The following is a 22,807-nucleotide window of genomic DNA, read 5'->3' as shown; positions in this document are numbered from 1 at the left end:
TCGGTAGTATCTATCTATTCCTCATCTTCACTGTCATCACAAGAGCTGTTTACGGCACCTCCGTTCTGCTCATCAAGAATTTCTTCCTCTAGTGCATTTTCATCGACATCGCTATCTTCATCGTCACGTTTTCGTTTACCGTTGATATTTGCATCGTCCACTACCTCTCCGTCGGCCATTGTGAGACATGTCAATCGTGATCCTTTTGTGTCATACTCGGCGATAGCATCTAACTGAATCTTGCCCTCCGTTGAGACGGGCACGCTTGCCATGTCGTATAAGCGAACTCTGCCGTCTGATGATATCGTGCTGACGAGAGTTGTCCATGATCGTATCGTATACGCGGTCGGTAAAGATACGGAAAGCACTTCCACTGCTTTAACTCTGCAAGGACGCGGATGAGACTCATGCATGAAGGGAAAATGTCCTGACGGACCTGTTTGTATGCCCAATCATCTCTGCGATGATATTGGGAATAACTGTTTTATCAGAGGAAACATCATAAACAGAAACTTTCTTGTCCTCGGCTGCCACGAGTAAAACTTCGCCGTTGCCAACAACTCGCCTACAAAACCGGACGTCATGCAAGCGCGAAGGATGCGTTATAGAATGTAGGAGTGTCATATCCTGCTCGCACGTCGGCTAACCCATTCAGTGCACGATACATGGAGAGCACGCACGATAGAGTAAATATCCATAGTTGACTGAGACAGCACGACGAATAATGATCCATCAATCGACCACCGCACGACTTCCGCCTCTACATCCCTCGTCAGGATAAACTCATGGACATGTCTAGTGGCCTTACCTTTCCCGAGCTTCGTACTAGCTGATCCTTTCCCCCGCATGAGATCCCACATTCGTAATGTCTTGTCCTTGCCAACGCTCAGCGCAACTTTGCCCGACGGATGGACTGCCAGTGAATTGACACGTCCCTTGTGACCCTTCAACACACGAAGTACCGCCCAATCACGAGCGTGGAAGAGACATATTGTGCCGTCTTCTGAAGCAGATAAGAGATGAGAGCGAGAAGGAAACTCAAGGTGTGTTATAGACCCTGAACAGCGCTAGATCATTTGAAAGAATAGTCAGATGGATAGATGCATACATACCTTCATGCTGCATCAAGCCTCCAATTTCTTTCCTCCTCCGGAGGTCCCATACCTTGATGATCTCATCTCCACTCCCTGTCGCGAGCCATTTCCCACCCTGTGGAGAAGCCGCTATTGCGCGCACTGATGAAAGGTGAGCAGGAAATATGAAAACCGGCTTTAGGCTAAATTTATAGCTCAGGCCTTCCACGGAGCTTGAAGCTTCCAATCCGTACAACAATTTTTCATACGAGCCCGCTACGATCTTGAACGCTAAAGGAAATGACGGTCTATCGGCTGCTTGGGGAGATGAAACTACGCGTTCTCTTCCTTTTCCCTTGTCTATTTTTTGTTGGTCTCGGAGTATTCTCTCTCCTTTTGGCTGCGTAAGGGCTGCAGGATGTTGCCTCGGGGCCTTCTCGAGGCGAAGAACTCTTGATCGTTTACTTGGACGAGATACCATGGAAGCAATAAAGTGGGGGAGGCGAAAAGTCAAGCCAAATTATAAACGTTGACGGCTAGTCGAACTCTATGCATTTTTACTTGTTTTGGGAACGCACTACGTAGTTTGTCATTGTTAAGATCGGAAGCTCTTGGACAACAACTCTAAACAATGCGTCACGATCACCGCCGCCACCTCTCGAGCGGACTACGGGTCGATGTTGCACCGTGCTCGATATCCTCATTGTAAATGCTCATACGCTCGCTCAAAAACTCGATACCTTGATGTCCGCCACTCCTCTTGGGCGTCTTCAATTCGCGATAGAAATGCTAGTGTCAACGCGCTCGTCCATGTCCCGGCTTGTCATGGAGGCAAAATCGACCTGCAGGGCGCTTTCTCCGTAGCAGTAAAGGACAACATATGCACCTCTTCAATGCCGACGACCTGTTCTTCCGCTATCCTACGAAATTTTGTCTCGCCATTTGATGCGACTGTAGTGCAACTATTGCAGGCTGCTGGCGCACAAGTCGTGGGCAAATCTAACTGTGATGAGTTTGGCATGGGGTATGTTCCTAGTCTTCGCGTCTCAGAAGTTAGTAAAACGTTGTAATCCAGCTCTCTAAACACCTATTCCATATACGGACCTGTGGTGAATCCATACCAAGCACCAACCAGTCCTGAATCTTGGGCAGTTCGCGAACGGCGCTCTGCCGGTGGGAGCTCCGGTGGAAGCGCGGCGGCTGTAGCGGCGGGGATGTGCGATATGTAAGGCTGTGTTATTTTATGTTCACATCACATGAATGATGAACAATATCTCCAAGCAAGTGCTCTAGCCACTGATACTGGCGGCTCAATACGACTACCTGCATCATATTGTGGTGTCGTTGGACTGAAACCGTCGTACGGAATCGTGAGCAGGTGGAGCCATCTGCAAATTCCCCATGGATACCCACTGACAACGGAGCGCGGGATATCCCAGATGGGGGGTCGTATCGTATGCCGACAGCTTGGACTGTGTTGGTGTCCTGGCGCGGACAGCACAGGACGTGAAGAAAGCATTTGGTGAATGCTCTGCCTTCCCATTGATCCATTTTTGTACTTACCTGTTCTTCAGACGTGCTCAACGTGTATGATGATAAAGACCCTACGGCCTCTCGGCCCGACGTGCGGCGCAGGGCTTCTGAAGCCGTCCAGAAGTCCCATTGGAATGCGGAGGATGGTCTTACCGGGCTACGAATAGGCGTGCCTCAGGTTATTTGCCTCTGAACGCAAGCTACCTTGTTCCGAGACTAACCTTTCCATGACAGGAATACTTCCCCGCTGAATTGTTGCAAAGCACGCTAACACCGGTCCGCAGGATGCTCGAAAACCTAGCATCGCGCGGGGCAGCCATTATTCCTGTGTCCCTTCCATCCACTAGATTCGCATTGAGTGCCTATTATGTGATCTCGAGTGCGGAGGCGAGTAGCAACATGGCCAGATATGACGGAATACAATTTGGTGAGCTGATTCAGAATGAATGATGTGCCTGGTCATGTAATACTTTCATTAGGAAGTTACGTCGAGCCTCCTGCCGGAACTAACAAAGCCAAGACCAGCAACGTGTACGCGTACACTCGAGCCGCTGGCTTTGGCCCAGAAGTTCAGAGGCGGATTTTGCTCGGGACGTACGCGCTGACTGCAGAGTAAGATAGTTGTCATTACTCTACGTGCCAAGCTCATCGAGTCGCGATAATTAGCGCATTTGACAATTATTTTCTTCAAGCCCAGCGGGTGAGAAAGCTCGTGCGAGCCGACTTCAACCGGGTCTTTTCCGTACCGAATGTGCTATTCTCTACTCCCAGCCTGCCATCAGACGCGGGTGTGCATGTCCTCCTTCATCCATCAACAATACGGACGGCGCCCCGTCTTCCGTTGACGGCGAACCAAACACGGTGTAACAATGAAGACACACTGGACGCGTATGTTCAGGACGTTTTGACGGTCCCTGCGTCTTTAGCGGGCTTGCCCGCGATGAGCATTCCAGCTGGTTTGGGAGAAGATGGTTGGCCAGTAGGAGTCAGCATAGTAGGCCAGTGGGGGTGCGATGATATGGTGCTGGAGGTCGGTAGCCTATGTGCACAACTTCCAGGGTGCTAGGCGCCTGAGGATGAGACTAGAAGATTGAAATGCAGATCCCGCGTAGAAGTGAGTCATCATCGTCCATTAACGTTTTAGATTAGCCTACATTCCCATCTAAGTTGAAGGACACGGAAAATAATGTAATGGTGCGCTGATGGTGTTGATATAAATACAGGAGATGATATGAAAACAGTAAATAAATGGTGTCACATAGCAATACAGAGAGCTCCATGATAGTGGTACTAAATTACTAGAAGTTGAACATCTCGGATGGGAATCCGGTCTCCTGCGAAAAATGATCGACCCCGTCGAGCATACCAGTTTCATGCATGAGCGACATCCACTGATCGCTCATGATGACATCCCCGTTGGCAAACGGGGGCACATCGAACCCACCGGAGACCATTTGCATGTTAACGTCTTGTCCGAATGTCGGTGGTGGTTGATATTGAGGATTGCCGAGCAAGCTACCAAGGAAGTCCAGATCCGTATGAGGAAGTTGCTCGTCTAGCTGAGGTGGGACGGGAAGAGGCATGGACATGTGTTCCATCACTGGTGGGGGGCATGCTTGAATCATCTGCTCCAGTCCCAGTTGCGTCATGTCCCCTGTTTGTAACGGAGGCTGCGACGGCACTTGTGACAGATACATCATCAGCGAGGGGTGAAGCTCGGGAGGTGTAGAGGTTGCTTCGCTATCACTTGGCGTAGATACTTGACATGATGACGACGACGAAGGAGGAGATGGGGCATGCTGACTTGATGAGCTTGATTCGCGGGGGCTTGATTGAGATTGAGGCAGAGATGGGGAACGCTGAGAAGTGCGTTGCATGCGCGACTTGAATTTGGACTTGGTTGGCAAGATCCGCGTCTGACCACCGAAGATTGCCAGGGCGTCCTTGTAGTAATATTCTTCAGGTGGCTGCAGCTTGAAATCACCCGATGGGTTCGTGCGTTTGTCGCGGTATAGCCGGAATGCCTCATTCGCCCGCTCCTTCAGCTTGAGCAGATACGGCTATCAAACCAGTGGAGTTAGATCTGACATAACCATACATGAAGAAAATGACAGACCAGCCCCTGCCTAGCGCGAAGAGATTGCGAAGCACCCTTTTGAAATACCGAAACAGCTAGATCCAGTTCTACTAAACCGCTAGGTGCCAGACTCGAATGTGGCAATCTCGATATCGTCGCACCAATGATCACCTGTAAGAGCTTGGGTAAGTATAATTGAGGGTCGGTGTAAGCCACAGACTTGCCGCCGCCGAGAATGCGTGCGTCCACATACTCCAGAAGCGTCCGCAAAGTTCCCCGCATCGTTCATGATGATGCACAAAGGACTTCAGCAAGATGGATGCACAACGATTCGCCGCTAAGAATGAAGGCGCATATGGACTTGATAGGGGACTGGTAGGATTTTCCAGAAGAGCCTGAGCAAAATATGTCTTGTGAATATGGATCATGGCTAGATCCAGGAGCACGTTAGAAATTGGTAAGATAAAATGTTTCCAGTGCGACACTCAACTGAGCGAGCGGAAGTGAGATAGCATGTAACTCTTCATGCAAAGCGCCGGATTATTGTAATCGTCGTCGTCTGGCCTAAGATAGAGCTTTACAGGAGGCAGCGTCATTTGCCGAATCCTCCGATCAAGGTCAAGAACCGTCGCATAACTGGGAGCTTTCGCTGAAAGCATAGCCTCTGCGATGGGAAAATATATATCCTTAAAAAATGTTAATTTGAAATGGGAGTCTATTGAAAAAGATGCATGAGTGACCATAATGGCCTGGAAGTAAAACAGGAACGCACATCCTTGCATTGTATCACCGTTCTCGGCGACTTCCTCCTCGTCATCGCAGGGGAACTCACAGTCAATCTGGGAGAGTGTCATAGATGGAGGACGTCCCAACGCTATGCACTAAATAATGCAGTCAATCTTCGAGTATCATGGCGAAGACATCAAGACGTACATGAAGTGTCTCAAACATGAACATCTCCCAAAACATATTTCTGCGCCGTTGGACGCTCTTTTCGCTGAGTTCCCACTGTCTACTATCACGATCTGTGGCATACCATTAGCGCGCATCCATCAAACTTCTCTGAATACCCACGGAGCCCAATCTGATTCACACATTAATATCAGCTTATCGTATCGCGACGTGGGAAGCTATGTAAACATACACTTTGTGCCAACTTCATAGCAGTAGAGGCCAGCGTCCAAGCGCTCTCTACACTATATCGCCGAGTACAAACACTGTGGTATCCCGCCATCAAGGCAACCGCTTCGACAGTTTCAATTTCAGGGGAATCAAGTATTGACCTCAAAGATAAGGCGGCACGACCAAGTCGATAGTACTTCTCTGCCTCAGGACTGCACGGCGGTAGGGTTAGATCCACAAGAGCGCCTGTTGCCAGAACTAAGAATAAGACAGCGAGACGATGGGGACAACGGCGAGATTCAGGCGAAGAGGGCCGGTAACCTGCTCTTCCTCGTGATGATTCATCCTTGACCGAGTTGTAAATAGGAATGAGGATGTCGTCAATGATTTCATCGCGTTTCATGGGCCTATGCCACCAAGTGATGTGAGCAATATACGCCTCGCAAAGCGCCCAAGCCCGAGGTTGTGGAGGCAGCTGGTCTTCTAATTGATCCATGATAGAGTCATACCCGTCCTCGACAATAGCTAAAGGGAAGGTAAGGTCCAGATTTTTCAGCTCATTCGGTAGTGATATGTCGTCACGGTCATCAGAATCGCTATCGGCATCGAGGGGGATATTCACCTGTCAAACAAGAAGGTTACCAGAGCCGAAAACAAATGATACCCGTGTACTTGCCAGAAACAGCGACTGCCAACAGCTCAGTATCAATGTCTCCAATGCAAATCGCAATGCTGCGTACCTCAGATGCGCCCATGCGGCCGTAGTACTTCGTCTCTCCATGGTCACCAACAGTCAGCGTGCCGAGGGCATCAATCGACTGAGCGAGCGTCTCCCTCGTGTGCTCTTCGTCTACAGTCCGGCGGACTTCGGGTCCGAACTTGATAGTGAGGAGGTCGTCCCGTAAAAGCGGATGCCTTTCGTTAGAGACACCTGCCTGGAATAGAGCGATGGAATCTTCCAACTGTCGTATTCGTTCACTCATTTCGGAAATTTTTCGATGCAGTTGTTCGGTATCCGCCAGGACAAATCTGAACCGACTCGTCTGAAAATGACATGTGAAGCGAATAATACGACATACCTCGTCCCCTGTCCTGCAGACAGGCTACCTAGATATGATATGATTCATTCCGAAGTGCATAGTAGAGAGATACATTCTAGCTTACCGTTTGGACAGATGGTGGTGCATCCCCTACGAACACAGGATCCACAGGGGATCTTTTTGTCGCATTTCAGTTTCAGACTATATGCGGTATAAGATGTCTTCTCCCATGTCGAGCAAAGCCACATACCGTCTACACTCGGCACACGAGATCTCTCCTCTAGCACGCTTCACTTCAACGTCTTCGTCATTGACTGTTGACTTTCGCGACGCACGGCGTGATTCAGAGCGTTCGACAGGCATGTTACGGGCGGCAGGAGCAAAGCACAGTGTAGGGTAACTCGGCTAACGACCCAATTTCTTTGTGGTTGCAATTGAAATACTGACTTTAGAAGATATGGTTATAGAGTGTATGCAACTCGCATGCCGGCGGTAGTTCAGCTCGGAGAAGTGGGGGAATACGACAAGCGGATGCCGAGGCTGAATGATGACTTTCTAGTCCTCGACCGGGCGCTTCGGGAGACATGTGCCGGATCGTCATCAGCGCTCGGACCCCGGACCCCCGTCAACTGCGGTCCCCGCCCGATCCACATAGCAGAAAAATCTCCCCGGGGTTAATCTTAAATTACATTTCCTCCGGCACCTTCGCCGGAATCTCGGCTAGAAAGGTCTTTTGAGGATAATTGGACTCCCCGAACAGCAACTCATGCACCGACACGGGCCGGAACCCACGTCACAAATATGCAAATTTTCCGAAGACAACGGAGTCATATTTGTGCGCCCTGGATGAGTCAAGCGACACCGGACATATGCCACTTCAGGCGGAATCCACGGGGTCTGGCTGCCCTTGCCCATGTTCCGACCACACGGCCGAATTTTCCGGCCCCATTGACCCCATTGACAAATCTACAACACAGCGGGACACGGCGAATGACGGAAACGATAGCGGTAGCAGACGAGAAGACCACAGAAGGATTAACAGCGGCGTGGTGCGTCCATCGTATACCATAGCTCGCTCCGGGACTCAGTATCTACCGATACATTACACACCGTCTTTTCCATAAGTATAAGATCATCCAGGAAGATCATCATCAAGAACCCAAGGAGATGCATCGTGTAGCCGCCAGTGGCGAGCGGACATTCCCTCATGTCCTTAAATTCACATCATCCAGAAATCCGGATTCGTGCATAAAGTACGCCCATTTAGCGTCAAGGCTCGCCTCTCTAGAAGCTAGTCCCAGGTCGACAAGCTCTGCTGGAGGTGCGTATGGTGCCGGGTAAACGCTTGGGGCTTCATGAGGACCCGAGTAAGGCTGAAGGTGATGACGATAGCCCTCTGAGGTCCCCATCTGTGTTTGCGGGTGAAATGGATTAGCCACAGTCGAACCTTGTTGGGACGTGGGAAGGCTAGGCTGCTGATTCCATGCGTAGTCTTGCGACTGAGGATAGCCACTTTGTCCGTACCAGTGATCCGAACCTGGAGACGGGTACACAGGCATCTGCTGTGACATCCAACTGCTATGAGACGAGCTGCCCGGAACTGGGTAGGCAAGCGTCGGATCTTGTGGTGGTGGAGCAGAAATATACGACGAGGACTGCTTAGAAGACGAAGCTTCAGACAGTGCCTGCGACGTTTGCAAATGTTGTCTCAACGGAACATCTGGTGACTGTGACTGCTTGGCAAGCCCCACCCGCATTGTACCCGCGAAGATTTCCAGCTCGTCGCCATCGTCACCCTCAGTTTTCACACTGTAAGACACACTGTCTATCACAGGAGGCCGCGATGGGTGGGGCTGGGCAGCTGTCATAGAGCAATGCGCCTTCTCTCTAAGTTTTGTGACAACGACCTGGGAAAGGAAGACTATGAGGGTTCTCATGTCAATATATAAACAACATTACTTGCCAATGCCTTCGCAGCTCGACGGCTATAACGTGCTGCCTCCGTGAACAGCTCAAAAGCCACGTGCAGCTGCGACATCGCATTCGACGCCAAGGGTGACTTCGGGCCTCGAGTGGCTACTGTTGCAAAAACGACCTGTATCACTGAATTAGCAAAGTCCTAGACGGTCGGAAGGGGTCGCCTGCTTACAGCAGCAGAAAACCCATATGTCCATACTGGCCAAATCCGCGCACACAGAATCGGATGGCGGTCATATTGAAGCCGTATGGTTGTCAGAACTGTAGACGATGCGCGATATGCTGCAAGGTAGGAGTGAGCGTATTCGCTTCTCGCCGGGTTTTGGGGATAGTCTATGATTGCTTGTGCGAAGAAACTGCGGTGGATGAAAAGTAAAACTAAGGACACGAACTGAATCAATGCACTTTGGATGTATAACCAACAAACGCACCAACTTCCCGGGAGTGAGACTTCACGAAGGATTCCATGGACGTGAACACAGGTGGAGGGTCGATGTCATCTGGAGAGTCGAGCCCTTCCACGAGAGCAATTGCTTCCGGTGAAATCTGGACGTCGCGCACGCGACGGTCGAGCTCCATGATGGTCTCATATGATGGTGGTTCCGGCGTGAGCGTCTTGGCCACAACTTCTGCGACACAGTCATATGCAAAACGTACAAAGAATGTGTTGACTGTTTACGGAAAAGTGATCCCATGAAGAGGAGATAAGTTGACGTCTCAAGGCAGAAGTTGGTCACTCACAGGCCGATTCATCAGCCTCTTCTCCTAAAATGGTCTGAGGTCGAGGGAATTTGCAGTCAATGTATTCACGGGAGAATGCCGGAGGACGACCTGAGCCAAGGCTCTGCAAAGGGTGAATTCCAGAGACTGAATTGACAACAGTGCTAACCTGCCAAGCGTCCGCTGCGAAAATATTCCAGAACGCTGCGCGGCGCCTATTTACGACGTCCTCAGGCAAATTCCACCGGGCGCAGTCTCGATCTTTCGCGCACATGGGTCAGAGTCGAAATGCGCAGCATAAGAATCATACTCACGCAGACCAATCTTGGTATAGGCGCTGTTAGTGACTAAGTGCTTCACAAGAGCGAATATAACTTACACTTTGCGAGACTGCAGCAGCGAGAGAGATAGTGCCCCACGACATCTCCATACTAATTTCTCCGGGTCCATTCCCACCCATCGCGTCATTGATACTGGACAGATGAAGTGCCTGTATCGTCGTCACTCCGGGGGTTGCCCAGACAGACTGTAGTCCGATAGCTGCCCGACCCAGCTGACCATAGTGTTCGGCTTCCTTGTCCGCGTTGTGCGGCTCCCAATCGAAGTCTACTCGGGCGCCTATCGCAAAGACAAACAGCAGCAGCGCTAAGTCATGAGGTCCTCCGTAGTCTGGTACCGGTGGTGAATCGCCAGCGTCTGGAATACGCCTGTAAATGAATGGAATCATCTCATCTACCACTTGCTCCTTTGAGATGCACGTAAATAGCCAAGCGACGAGATTCAAGAATTTGTCGGCGAGGGCGCAAGCCCTCTCGTATGGCGGCAGATGGCTCAGAATCAACTCGTATATCGACTGTGTCGAGCCACTGGGAGTGAAGGGAAATGCGGTGGAGAATCGGAGTAATCCATCAGGTAGGATAGGGGTTGGAGACCTGTTTGAGTCAGTTAGGTCACTATCCTCTCCGGGCGACCCGTAAGACTCGACATCCTGAAACCATCTGAGAGACGATCATTCACTACAAGCATACAACTTACAGTCAACAGATACTATTGAGGGTATCAGTATTCGAGGCGAGAAGCAAGTGAGCCCACATACCTCCGAACCCCCTGTTGGTCCAAAGAACGTCGAAGCGCCACCATCGGAGACGGATAACATCCCAAAATTGTTGAACACCAGAGACGTTGTTTCCGCCTGCTCCTGTATCGTGACGGAGTCATCTACACTATCGCTAGTTACCTGACTAGAAGCTAGCAGAGGGTGAGGCTCATTTGAGAATTTCGCCTGCAATATTGCCAGCGCATCTTCTAATTGCCGTGTCCTTTCGCTCATTTTTGCTATACGGCGATGCAGATGTTCGGTAGCAGCAAGGACGAATCTGTTGAGAAAGCATGATCAAGATCTGGTTTGAGTGATGGAGGACAGCATCCGGACCGAGTGCCTTGTCCTGTGGCGAGACTCCCTGATGCTACCTGTAAGCACCTGACTGAACGAGAACAGTACGAAACGCACCATTTGGACACAAAGAGGCGCAACCCCTGCGCTGTAGAAAGATGAGACTTAGAACGTATGAAGTTATCAGGCGCCTCGAGCCTACCTGACATGATTGACAAGGAATGGACTTGTCGCATCGTATCTGTCGCGTGCTGTAAGAATGGCACTTGAACGCAGACACGGTATGATGCAGACGCACCTTCAATCTATTGAAAGTCATGGGTGAAGTAGATGTGTCAATGAAACGCTATAGGTCCTAGAGGATCGACCTCTAGAACGGATGCGATGATCGCACCTACGGCACTCCGCGCACGAGATCTCACCTCTACTCCGCTTCAGTTCAATTTCGCGTTCATGGGTGCTATCCGACTTGCTTTCGTCCGGTTCCTTGCGTGAAGCACGACGAAGACGAGTTGCGGAATTGAGCTTCTGGGGGGGGTCAACAGGCATGGGACTGAGCAAGGATGTTGAACCCCTGGGTCGGCTCAGGGAAAGTATAGTCGATGATCTACCCCTTTCGCTCCGCAGAAATAATGTAATCTTAGATCTGCTGGCATGCAGTGACAAGCAGCTATCCTTCCGACCGGCGCGATGTTGACCCAAATCCGCGCTGCGAGAGCTTAATCTCGGCCATATATGTAAGCAGGCCATTCCTCCCGAGTCGCTTGTTGATCAGTGATCTAAGGGTTTAACCCCCGGTCCGCCGCTGGCAGGCCACCTCAACCAATAGCGAGGTCGTGCACGCCTCGTTGTTGCTGCTTATTCTGCGGAACCGGATGGTCATCTGGAGCGGTGTTGTCCAGGAAAGGGTGCCCAAACATGCGTGTGTAGTGCGTCCGGCCTGTCAACCACGGGCAATTGATGCCACACCATGGGAGTGGTATCACGAGGAGCGCCTAGAGTACCGAGCTGTCTAAGACGTTTCTCTACCCTCATTCTAAGGCCAAGTGCGACCTGCCCGACAGAAGTTCTTCGAAGTATTGAAATGTCTTCCCAAAAGGACAGCGGAGATTGTAGCCTAAGGTTTATACGAACTCGAGTACTTCCTTTATTTTATAAAGTAGCACCCCATCTCCAAGCTGATGACTCGAAAACACCATCCATCCGACTCTGTTTGAAATTCAACTCTGAGGGAAAGGCTTCTACCTAAAGCTGCAATCAAACGTCAATCGGAGTTTCCAGCCGGCTTCCCAACCCTCATCAGAAGCGATGCTAGCATTGCGATTGCGGCGATTCGCACTAATCCAAGTTTAACCGCCGCATTATGTCTGCTCACGACCGCTTGGATGCACACCACATAATGCATACTAGTCGTGGTGCATGGGTAAGTGGTGACGGGGGTAGTATTCGCGAAGGAGTGTCACCACTTTCTTAAACAACCCGAACACGACCTAGGACATGTATTGTCGTGTCAACAACGGGATCTACACATTTATAATATTAGCTTCAGACTTCAGCAAGGGTGATATGGTCCCGTCCCCAGACGTGTCTTCGGACACGTCTGGGGACGAGACCAGGGTGATATACATAGTATGTGATACTCACTACGTAAGACCACATTGAAAATTGCATCGTGCTGTGTACGTGTATTTGCGATAACACTGTATCTCGCGTACCAATCATCCGTGTAATCGAAGTCTACAACGAACGCCATGTGTAAAACCTCGTTGCTGCTTTGCATCAATACAGTGACATCTTCAAGCAATAGGCGCTTGGAAGCTCAGCGGCTCGCATGGAATTCAATGCTAATCAAAGTCGGCATCTGATCTACGCATCAGAAAACTGGGCTATCATTTGCATCATGTACTCACTTACATGATACTTCCAGGGATGATGCGACCCTGTTGTATACTCAATCAATAGGATGAGTGTGAGAATACACCAGGTCTCAAACAATACCAGGTGAGGCTCATACAACATTGAGTTTCATTGAGGTTACAACGGACATAATAAATACTATACTCATCCTGTCAATATTTCAAGTTCCAATGGGCAAATCAAGCCCATGCCCACAGCAGGTGGTAAGAGGGCGGGAAACAACAGACATCTACTTGTCCACGCGAAGCCCATAGAAGATAGAAGTGCCATCCGCATCAAAGCATGCCGTCACGTAGAATAAAAACCAGAGTCGCTGAAACACTCAGCGGGGTTAGATGGGGTCTGGAGTCTCACAGCATCTGGAAAGAAGAGCATACAACTGAATATCCCCGGATAATTCACGGAAAATAAGAGGCTCACTAAAGTACGTGTGGGCTAATGCTTCCGCGGCGGTCAGGCGTTCTTGATGATCATACCGCAGCAGTTTGTCTATGAGGTCGAGAGCGTCGACAGAAGCTGTTGAACGATTCTCTGCAGTGATAAAGCGCGTCCATGGCTGTCTTACAAAGCTAGTAGCCGGTCGATCAGCTATTCATCCTAACAACCTACTAACAATGTTCACACCAACCTCGCGTATCTATCTGGAGCTTCCGTCCTGATGTACAATTCGTACGTTTGTAGATATTGTTCCAGGCCATTGGTCCCCAGCACTTTTGTAATCTTCAATAGTTGATCATCATTGTCCCTTCCCCGAAAGAAATATTCCTTGCGAAATACCTGTGCACGTATGATGAATAAGGGTTTATAATTGGAAAGTAGAGAGCACACCATCGATGCCAATAAACAGCCTACACACCACATGTCTAGACTGTAATCGTACAATGTGTATCCGAGCAACAACTCCGGTGACTTGTAATATCTCGTGCCGACACGAGGACTACATTCAACTCCAGGGTGATAGAACTCGGCCAGGCCCCAATCAATAAGCCTCAGCTGAAAATCATACATTGACATGCGTTGTGAATGTAATGCAAAGGAAACCTACATTGCCACTTTCACGATTGAACATGATGTTTCCTGGCTTGACATCTCGATGCATGATTCCCCGTTCATGAATGAAGTCCAGAGCCTATCAATAACAGTGCGTAAGGTTGCCAATGAATGTCTCAAATTTAGAGAAACCTTACACGCAACAGTTGGAACACGTAATGCTTTACCTCCAGCTCGCTCAACGAGTTATAGAGCTCCTTCCAATCCGTATTCTCTACATACTCCATAATCAAGCTATGAGAGCGGGATGGTGGGTCATGTACGACGTCCAAAAGACCGACAATATTAGGGCCACCAGAGAGATTTCGCAAAATCTTGATCTCGCGTTTTATCTTCTTCTTTGCGACTGGCTTGAGGACCTTGATGACAACGGCCTCTTCATTGGATAAATCATTCCCTTCGAAGACCTAAAGCAATTGTGATTAGGTGCATAAGACAGTCGTGAAACTGGTACCTCAGAGTACCTTCCACCGCCAATCCGCCTAGTAATCTCATAGCGATCCGGTACGTTCCACTCTATCTTCAACTTTTCTGTTTACTTTCATCAAAACTGCACCTGCACGCATCAGGACGTGCTTGGCTCACCATAATCGTACCAGTCCGGACCCAACAGAGCATTCACGTTGGCGTGAACACGAGCCATTGTATTCCGACAGTGCTGGCCCCGTCTTGTAGCTGGGGAACAGCTTCTAAAGGTTTATGTCTACAGTGTGCCCACTTATAGGCTTGTCAATGGGATGGATCACCTACACGGCTTATCATAGCCAAGGCATCGCTGTGCTTGCCTCAAGACCCGGGGCGCGGCGACAACCTCGACATGTTTGTTCCCGGGGGCAGCGCCTAATATGGAGACTGGGAACTAGTCTACAACACGAGGATTTTCCGGTTTGGGAAGGTCATTCACAAGTTAGCCTCCAGGCGGCCTCCACCGAGTCTCACTAAGCCTCGAGGTACGTACTCGAAAAACTTATAGCATGACATCGCTACAGCATCTTTGCACATTCTTAGACACTTAGACAGAAGGGTACTGGGCGGCTCGCTGAAAGCTTTTGTTGCCCGTTCAGACAGTCCGCTTTACAACTTTACTTTCTTCAAGTCGTATACCGCGGGGCGCGACCTTGAGAACAAGCTCTCTGCGTGGATACCACGGGGTTGTGAAATGAGCTCCAGGTTGCAGCACGCTATTAATTAGCCCGACGCTCTTGGAATATAATCCAGCGCGTGCCAGATCTTTCTGTCCCAAGCCCTCGACCTTACTAGATTGTCCGTCCCATTAATCATGGCCCCATATTTTGAGACCGCAAAGGTGGGATTATTCTTGCCCACTGAGAAGGATATCATACGAGATTTGATACATTCCATATGATATAGTCATTTGCCAACGTTCCTATTACGGACGAAGGGGTGGAGACTGCCTCGTTTCTGCTTGCGTCGGCCGACTTCGTAAATATGTTCGGTGCGTCTTCAATATCGCTGACCTATTGTTTATCGTTCTTATTACAATGCTCTACTTAGATCTTTTAGGCAACGGGGTATTCGGCTTCGTGCAAATGGATCTGAAGAACAATCTCGCGGTATGATTAGTCTATTGCATTACGTCCACATAGATTGATGCCTCGACAGGGTGTTCGTGATAGATATGAGGCGAACGTTTCCGGGTCAGCGACGCTCGAGCAGCTAGTAGTTTGTGAAGCGCGTCAAGGCCAGCGTCATGGCACTGCCTGTTTAGTGCGACTCATTCGGCAAGTTCATCTTCTAATTCCACATTCGTGATAAAATATGCCATTCTCATGCGCTCATTTATTCGGACAACCTCATATTTGTCATCTCTAGCGGACTTCTGTTCACATGTCAAGCACTACAGAATATGCAGAATGATAGGTCTTCGGAGTTACATATTTGCTTCAAGCGATCATATGACGCCGTTCTGAAGCATCACCACACCTTCATAATTCGTTCGGCTGTCTCTGTACGTTTCAATCAACATTCATCTGTCTGGACTCATTCTGATGCCTTGTAAACCTTCAATTCCCGCCCTTCACGCTTCTATCGGACTATCGACGATCTGCGATGGAAATAAGGTGGCGATCAGAGCGGTTCCCTATCGTGCCGACTTTTATAATCGCATTACTCAGGGAGGCTCTCATGAAACGTTTGACGTCGAGTTAGCCAAATGGCTTGTCGGTCTGGAAGTAATTGTGAAGCGACTGAAGAGTTTCCTCGAAGAAGGAGGGTATGGAAGAGTATAGTAGTAGCACTCATGGTTATAATTTACCTGGTCCAAAAAATCCGACTGTCTTAGCGGAACATATGCATACCTTAGTGTGTTCATCGAGAGATCCGATGCCGGAGGATATCTCAGTTTTCTCCGGCGACGAATTTGGGCCACCTGAAGCTTAAGTAGGTCGATGACTGCTGCCAAGGAGTCCTTGAAGAGTCGTGAGTCACTACTATTACCATTCACGCCAGCAGGGAACTTCAAGACAGTGCAATCTATCATCCTTCGGACCACCGACATCATGCGTCTCAGGATGTAGAGCTGCTCGACTGTCATTTGCCAGTACTTCAAGTTAAGGATCAAGAACATGCAACAGGACTCACGCTTTTCCGGAACAATCTTCGGAGTGAGTGGAAGTCGCGATTTTTTATGACCTAGGTAGATGATGGTGAATCAAAATGAGCAGAAAGCAGTATTGAGAGTCCAGTTGCAGCCACAGGCATGAAATACCATCGGATGAACGCTCGGTTATAAGCATCCGCATGGGGTGAGCGCCACTGACTCAGACGTATTCGCAGACATAACTTTCAGCCTCAGGCTTCATCAAGTGTATGGGCTGTCGTGTGACATGTTTCGGCCTACTACCACTAGAAAGGAAACGATATGTCGAGTGAAGCGAACTGAAAAGTAGATCTCGTATGGTGCGACCGCACAAGAGGAGCATCAGAGCGAGATGTCCCGGAATATATTTCTGCGAACACTTCCTGGATAGGAATTTCCTCCCCGTATGATATTGATAGAAGACAGCCGTGTGTCTCGGCTACCGGAGCAAAAGTGACAAATCGTGGTGAGAGGAAACGGAAATACCAAACGAGCTTATTTTATATCAGCCGCAACATATGAATTGGTGCCACACCCATTCTTCGCATGATGCACTGTCTGGACTGCAAATTGTGCGGACATGATCGTTGCTGTTTGTCTTGACGGTGATAGACCACGGCGGCTCGCGACGGGCTGCAGGGTCATTGCACGCGAACAATATGCCAAAGTAGCACATGGTTCCGATGTCGAATCAGGAGATTTGCCATTTTTGTACATGAAGCGCCTGATTTGGGATTTTGATTTCAGTCCTGGGAATGTTTCGTCTTCTGTTTTGCGGAATTCCGGGCATTCTAATTCAAATGTTTTCGCTTCTTTGTTGTGTTCATATATTGTATCTGCTGAGCCCGACCTTCCACGTCAACCCCCCCTAAAACACACCTCCCTCCCCCCTTTGCCCGATGTTTTCCGTCCGCAAGTGATTTTGTCCTGATACCTTAAAGTCGAGTGAAATAGGTCATGGAGATTGTGTAAGATGATTTATCCAAATTATGCTGTCCGTCCGCTCACGGTAGTGCCAGCACGATGGAGAGCAGGCAACCATCCGAAGAGTCTTCAGCCACCATGTAAGTTTTTTTGACTCATATTTTGGGTTGTGAGGTGAATCGCGATGTCAGCTTACCGCAGAAGCGCAAGACGCGTGAATCGGATGATCAGCCCTCAAGGACTCATGAACAACCTGCGAACCAGGTCATAAGCGGGCTGTCAAATTCCCAGCTGTCCAAGGGCGAATACGAGACGGGTCGTGTTGTCTGCGAGGCATGCGGTGAAGGCGTGTCTTTCCGGGATGAATCTACTGGGGGGTTCACTGTCCAACACTGGGAAGCTCACCGGCTGCAATGGTGAGTATTGTCGTTTATCAATGGTGATTTGACTCCAGGAAATTATTTTGCAGCCCAAATAGTACACAGCAAACCACTGACCTTGATCCACAACTTCAAGATGTTGGCGCAGAAGTGTCTCAACCCCAGGCCAAACGGAGACGTGCCAAGCGAACGGAGGAGGAGCGAATCGAGTATCTTCGCACTGACCCATATGTTGCTCAGTTCGAGGCCTATCGCGTTTTATGCGCGTCTTGCAATAAATGGATTCGCCTGAGGCCTAACTCAACTTACTGCTCCATTCCATGGGACGCGCATCGGAAAAGCTGCCTAGCGAAGCGAGTGTAAGCCTTTATTGTGTCACATTCCTGATTTTGGGCGTATAGTAAGTCTATCATACATGACAGTGCGAAGTCAGCCTACCCAGCCGATGATCGGAAGGCTGTATTATCTACGGATCCTGCTGTACGCAAGTACGATGCGGAACGCGCGCTTTGCAATATTTGCGAAGCGTGGGTTCCTCTTGGAACTGGTAATGATACCCAGGCCATCAAGAAATGGCTAGAACACCGTTCATCTTGTCAGCAAGATGTGTCTGGTACCCCCACAAGCGTAGCTGCTTCCTCGACGTAAGTTGGCATCATCCAGCTGCGTGTCTGAACGGTACTAATTACTGACGCACGCAAAAGTATCCCCACTATTGACAGCGTTCCTCCTCCGTCGAGACATCAGTTGGCTTTGGCATCTTCCTCGTCTTTGCCTGGTCCGTCTCACCGAATACCCAGCATTAACCCTCCGCCTGTGAAGTCTGATGCCGTCTCCGACCTGCCATCTCCCACATCTTTTAAGGATCTGAACCCAACCAATTTTTTCCCCGATCATGAGCCCAGGCGTAGAAACGCGGAGCAACGAGCAGCTCAGCTGCGTGCTGACCCCCTGCTTGGCGACGTCGAACCCAACAGAGTATTTTGCAGGGTCTGCCAAAAGTGGGTACAGCTCAGACAGGACAGTTCGTATTGTGCATATCCGTGGCAACAGCATCGCAGTAAATGTCTGAAGAGACAGTGAGTTCAGGTGCTGATTGCCGCTTTCTTGTGATGCTCACGTTGGTTCGTTAGGGAAAAAAGGTCCCAAAGAGAGGCCAATCTCCCCCAGATTATAGCTGTACGGCCTGACCCCGCGTTCGAGACCGTAGTGTCTGAGCGTGAAGATGATAGTGACGATGTCGAGACAGAAGAAGGTGTTGACTCTGGGGAAGATCGGCATCGGCCTCCTCAAAAGCATGACGAACGGAGAGCAGTGGTCTTTGCCAAGGCGACACACGGTGTCGGTGCCGACCCTCGGAGAGACCGGTCATCTGTTTCTGATGCTTCAGACGGAGATGGCGATTTGGACGACCACGGTATACAGAGCCGACTTGCAGATTTAGATACACCTCTTGGAAGGTCAGCCGGTTCAATAGTGTCCTACAAAGTGCACTCCCTTACCCTCTTACAGGCTTGAGTTTACCCTCCGTTCCATCCGGCACCTATTCAGGTCCACATACAGGAAAACAGATGACTTGACTATTGCGGCACTTGTCACCTATCTTAACGCTGCAATGCCACCTGACAAACACGAAGATTTCGACACGAGCGAAGTGACTAAAGCGGCTATGACATTGCACGAGCGCGGCTGTTTTGTTTTTCAAGGCGATGTGCTGCGCCTAGTGAACTGAGGATCGTCTGTCTTACTTCCTTTCCACGACATCCTTCTCACTCCATCTTGTTCACAACATTCTTTCATCTATTGGTTGCGGCCGAGTGCGCGAAGGATTGCTTCATCGTATTGTCTCTGCTTTTCCCGCTATGTCCTACACACGAGCTGGCCGGTCGCCCTCCACCTTTGATCCGCCTGTACGCATTTGTTCGATTATTCTTGGGCAACAGCCATTTGTACACCTTTGGACGTTATTAAACTTCGCAGATTAGATTCATGTACGGAATATATACTGGCAAGGGCACTAACGACTACATACACGCGTGTCTTGTACAGTTGCAATACCATAAAATATGCAAAGTTCCAATGGCGTCACAAACTGTTCCTTTCGACAGAAGCGTTCTGAGACGTATACCATCTATTCAAGCGTCATGAAGTGCAACCGGCTGAAGTCAAAGTTGAACGAAGTATAAGTTCCGAGACCTTCTAGGGTGCTTCAATCGGGAGGTTGTGCAAGGAGCAAGTGCTCTCTGCATGACCTCCTGTGGGATCTCTTTCTGGTCCATTCACCGACATGTGACTCGGTAATGTGAAGTAACGTATATGAAATGTAGAGCTAGTACGGCTGTAGACCGTCTAATTACATAGCTGTATAACGATACGGCATGTGTTCGATCTGATGCAAAGCCTACTACACACTGAGCTCTGTGTACGTGCAGTTGGATGGAGAATGCTGACTCTGACTAGCACAGCCGTTTATATACATTTACAAATGTAGGTCATAGTTTCTTAGATTTCCTGATGACAAGATCCCTCGGTCGCAGAACAGGAGAAAATAGTCGAGGTGTCATGGCATGAATAGATTCCAGGTACAGATCCAATTTTAGAGGGAAGGGTATGTGACCTTGAAGCAGGATGTGAAATCGAATGGAATGAATGAGTGTACTATTATTATACCGGATTTGGCCACATCTGTCCGCGAGTGTCCATCGATATGTCTCGCTGGGTACGTAAAGATCATGGGGAGTCGTTCCAGGCGCTGGAATGATCAGGCCCGGTTCTGGAGGCGAGTACTTCAGAGTCGCAGTATGGTCCACATTTCCCTATTTTTCCGTCGCCAGCACCGGACAGTGACGGGCATGTATCGCGGAGACGGCTGGATGCCGTGTCAGACAACACACATTTCGCCAAATTGCGCGTCAGCTAGACTCCCAGGCCAGTCGGACTTAGAACGTGTTTTCGTTTTCGCCGAGGGCTGTCGGAAAAAGAAATTCGGAGTACGAAACCGCAGAATGCATTCTAACGAACGACAGCGGCGTTGGGAATTTAGAATGGCTGGGTACGAGCCTACGCGTCAGCCACACAGTGGTGGCCAACGCTTGGCGCCAACAATACCACGACAGCGTTCTACTATTGCTGAGACGTAACTATTAGCTGCCAGTGCGAAACTATAACTCAAAATATTTCGGTACTCAGGATCCTTGTAAGACCATACAGGGAGAAAGGAATCTAGCGATAAGAAAACGGTGGTACAGACTATTGCAACACTAACCTGCCTGGGGAATGGGCCAATTTCAGAAGGTTTGTTAGATTCATGAAGAGTCTTACACGCGACGTACCGCCAGCTATAACTCATATGAACTTATATGAGAGCGTCTGGAAAAATGGGTTGTATCGAGATTTCGACAAAGATCATGTCCGAGGATGAACAACTCGGAGGATTGCGTGTGTTGGTCGGCTGATGCCGAAGGAGGCACACTGGGCGTCTCACTGCCTGACCATCGAGTCCATTGTTCACTCTCTCCTCCTTCTCTTCCTCCTCTTCGCTTTTCTTTTTCCACTTTGTACCGTCTCCGTAGGTGATATGGGGCCACTTCTGACAGTCTCTGCCGCCCCTTTTGGATGAAAACTGGACGCGTTGTGGACACTCCTGGGCTTGCGCACTGGACATGGTATGAAGGAGCACGGTAGTTGTCGAGTATAGGGTTCGTTTACGGTGAAATCTTGAGACGCTTGACTTGTGTTAGTGCTGCCAGTTTACCGATGAGATAACTTGACACAGTATACCTTGAGCTCGAGCACTTGGCTAATGATGCCCACGATGCTGAGACACAAGAAAACAAAATAGACAACCATCCGCCGATTGAACTAAGACACAGCTCTGTTCTGGTTGAGGTAAGGGTCATGGATACAATCTTATGATTCTACATGGGTCTCAGATGATATGGTGTAGACTGTGTAAGCTGTGAGGAATTGCGATAGGAGAATGCAGAATGAAGGAGGAGCCAAGCCGATAGGACAGCGCGTCCAGTCCTCTGTCATGTTCCGTTGACTCGTGGCATCACTCTTGGGCGCGAGCATCGAAGAATTGGTTCAGGCGTTTTGTTGCGATGATCTCAATCAATCCTTAGTAATCATAAAGCTCCACTTCAATGATGAAGTAGCTTACAGCACCGTCTACATGGGCATCGCATCCTCAACTCTAGCCCTCGGTCGAGAACACTGCTTCATTTTCCGGAAGGAGCTCAGGGCGATTGCATTGCGATCGCGCGCCCTTCACGGGAGAAGACGGGAATCCTAGACGCAGAATTCTGCCACAGGCACCCTGGTATCAAGCGCAAGTCACCGTAAATCAACACGGATCCGTGAAGTAGAAGAAAGCCTCTTTACCTTGATAGAACCTGCTTATCCCCCAAAAGCATGACGCCCACTAAACTCTCCTCTGCAATGAATGGGTACTTGCGTCTGAGTGATGAATCCTGCTTTAAAAATATATTTGTCCCTGAACTTAGAGGGCATCGAAATGGGGCATGGATATGTGTGCGGCCTGACAAGATGACCGAACTGAAGCAATCAATTGAAATAATGCAGAGGGCAGTGATTGACGGCAGCGCATCTGTCACCGTCTGGTTGCCAGTCGACAGGATGCGAACCTCGGGAGACTAAGGAGATGGAACCATAACGAATTCGCCGGCCAAGACTCCGGTAAAAACACATCAGCTCGTTTTTGTGCCATGGCGCATGTGAAACGATAAGGTCATATATGACTGCAGTGTACACGCCGAGGCACTGCATCAGAATGAAGGCACCCTAGGGAGCTGGTCTGAGGTATGGATATTTGGCTCGTGCATCCGAGGGCACTTGTATGTACAAGGTAAACTGATTAGAAAGGAAGGACGGGAGATACAGGCGATCGGGACACTTGGCAAGGGGGCTCACCGGCGCCGGCGCGTCATTATGTGCGCCCACTCAATTCGATCGGTGAAATTTGTATCAACGACATGCAACA

The 22,807-nt window shown here is 49.6% G+C and overlaps 7 protein-coding genes across 7 annotated transcripts; 2 read left to right on the top strand and 5 right to left on the bottom strand.

The window, feature by feature from the left end:
* Positions 1 to 14: 14 nt before the first annotated feature.
* On the bottom strand, positions 15 to 1,554 carry FIBRA_04746 (uncharacterized protein; the record flags this gene model as incomplete). The annotated part of the gene is made up of 5 exons (XM_012326535.1): positions 15 to 384; positions 437 to 627; positions 681 to 760; positions 809 to 1,057; positions 1,113 to 1,554. 5 exons carry the CDS (start codon positions 1,552 to 1,554, stop codon positions 15 to 17), a joined length of 1,332 nt encoding a protein of 443 aa, XP_012181925.1.
* Positions 1,555 to 1,966: 412 nt separating this feature from the next.
* FIBRA_04745 (uncharacterized protein) lies at positions 1,967 to 3,672 on the top strand (the record flags this gene model as incomplete). The annotated part of the gene is made up of 8 exons (XM_012326534.1): positions 1,967 to 2,097; positions 2,149 to 2,298; positions 2,359 to 2,451; positions 2,513 to 2,595; positions 2,648 to 2,784; positions 2,841 to 3,033; positions 3,086 to 3,218; positions 3,273 to 3,672. 8 exons carry the CDS (start codon positions 1,967 to 1,969, stop codon positions 3,670 to 3,672), a joined length of 1,320 nt encoding a protein of 439 aa, XP_012181924.1.
* A 232-nt stretch (positions 3,673 to 3,904) lies between these two features.
* Positions 3,905 to 4,972, bottom strand: FIBRA_04744 (uncharacterized protein; the record flags this gene model as incomplete). Its single annotated transcript, XM_012326533.1, has 3 exons — positions 3,905 to 4,666; positions 4,723 to 4,854; positions 4,937 to 4,972. 3 exons carry the CDS (start codon positions 4,970 to 4,972, stop codon positions 3,905 to 3,907), a joined length of 930 nt encoding a protein of 309 aa, XP_012181923.1.
* A 196-nt stretch (positions 4,973 to 5,168) lies between these two features.
* FIBRA_04743 (uncharacterized protein) lies at positions 5,169 to 7,208 on the bottom strand (the record flags this gene model as incomplete). The annotated part of the gene is made up of 10 exons (XM_012326532.1): positions 5,169 to 5,398; positions 5,456 to 5,564; positions 5,617 to 5,708; positions 5,758 to 5,767; positions 5,828 to 6,427; positions 6,470 to 6,493; positions 6,546 to 6,848; positions 6,885 to 6,908; positions 6,970 to 7,021; positions 7,096 to 7,208. The coding sequence occupies 10 exons, from the start codon at positions 7,206 to 7,208 to the stop codon at positions 5,169 to 5,171; spliced, it is 1,557 nt and encodes a 518-aa protein (XP_012181922.1).
* Positions 7,209 to 8,050: 842 nt separating this feature from the next.
* On the bottom strand, positions 8,051 to 10,872 carry FIBRA_04742 (uncharacterized protein; the record flags this gene model as incomplete). Its single annotated transcript, XM_012326531.1, has 10 exons — positions 8,051 to 8,766; positions 8,805 to 8,940; positions 8,995 to 9,200; positions 9,254 to 9,493; positions 9,564 to 9,666; positions 9,712 to 9,803; positions 9,857 to 9,866; positions 9,922 to 10,530; positions 10,578 to 10,589; positions 10,639 to 10,872. 10 exons carry the CDS (start codon positions 10,870 to 10,872, stop codon positions 8,051 to 8,053), a joined length of 2,358 nt encoding a protein of 785 aa, XP_012181921.1.
* Positions 10,873 to 13,140: 2,268 nt separating this feature from the next.
* Positions 13,141 to 14,545, bottom strand: FIBRA_04741 (uncharacterized protein; the record flags this gene model as incomplete). The annotated part of the gene is made up of 8 exons (XM_012326530.1): positions 13,141 to 13,211; positions 13,273 to 13,421; positions 13,481 to 13,629; positions 13,681 to 13,845; positions 13,898 to 13,981; positions 14,040 to 14,309; positions 14,357 to 14,433; positions 14,488 to 14,545. 8 exons carry the CDS (start codon positions 14,543 to 14,545, stop codon positions 13,141 to 13,143), a joined length of 1,023 nt encoding a protein of 340 aa, XP_012181920.1.
* Positions 14,546 to 15,181: 636 nt separating this feature from the next.
* On the top strand, positions 15,182 to 19,537 carry FIBRA_04740 (uncharacterized protein; the record flags this gene model as incomplete). Its single annotated transcript, XM_012326529.1, has 12 exons — positions 15,182 to 15,208; positions 15,274 to 15,358; positions 15,418 to 15,476; positions 15,526 to 15,585; positions 17,456 to 17,469; positions 17,521 to 17,565; positions 17,617 to 17,841; positions 17,895 to 18,164; positions 18,228 to 18,449; positions 18,510 to 18,884; positions 18,939 to 19,265; positions 19,318 to 19,537. 12 exons carry the CDS (start codon positions 15,182 to 15,184, stop codon positions 19,535 to 19,537), a joined length of 1,929 nt encoding a protein of 642 aa, XP_012181919.1.
* Positions 19,538 to 22,807: the final 3,270 nt, after the last annotated feature.

Source organism: Fibroporia radiculosa (assembly GCF_000313525.1).
Source record: "Fibroporia radiculosa TFFH 294 genomic supercontigs, scaffold3357, whole genome shotgun sequence".
Classification (NCBI taxonomy): Eukaryota; Fungi; Basidiomycota; class Agaricomycetes; order Polyporales; family Fibroporiaceae; genus Fibroporia; species Fibroporia radiculosa.
This window is presented reverse-complemented; position numbering and strand designations above follow the sequence as displayed.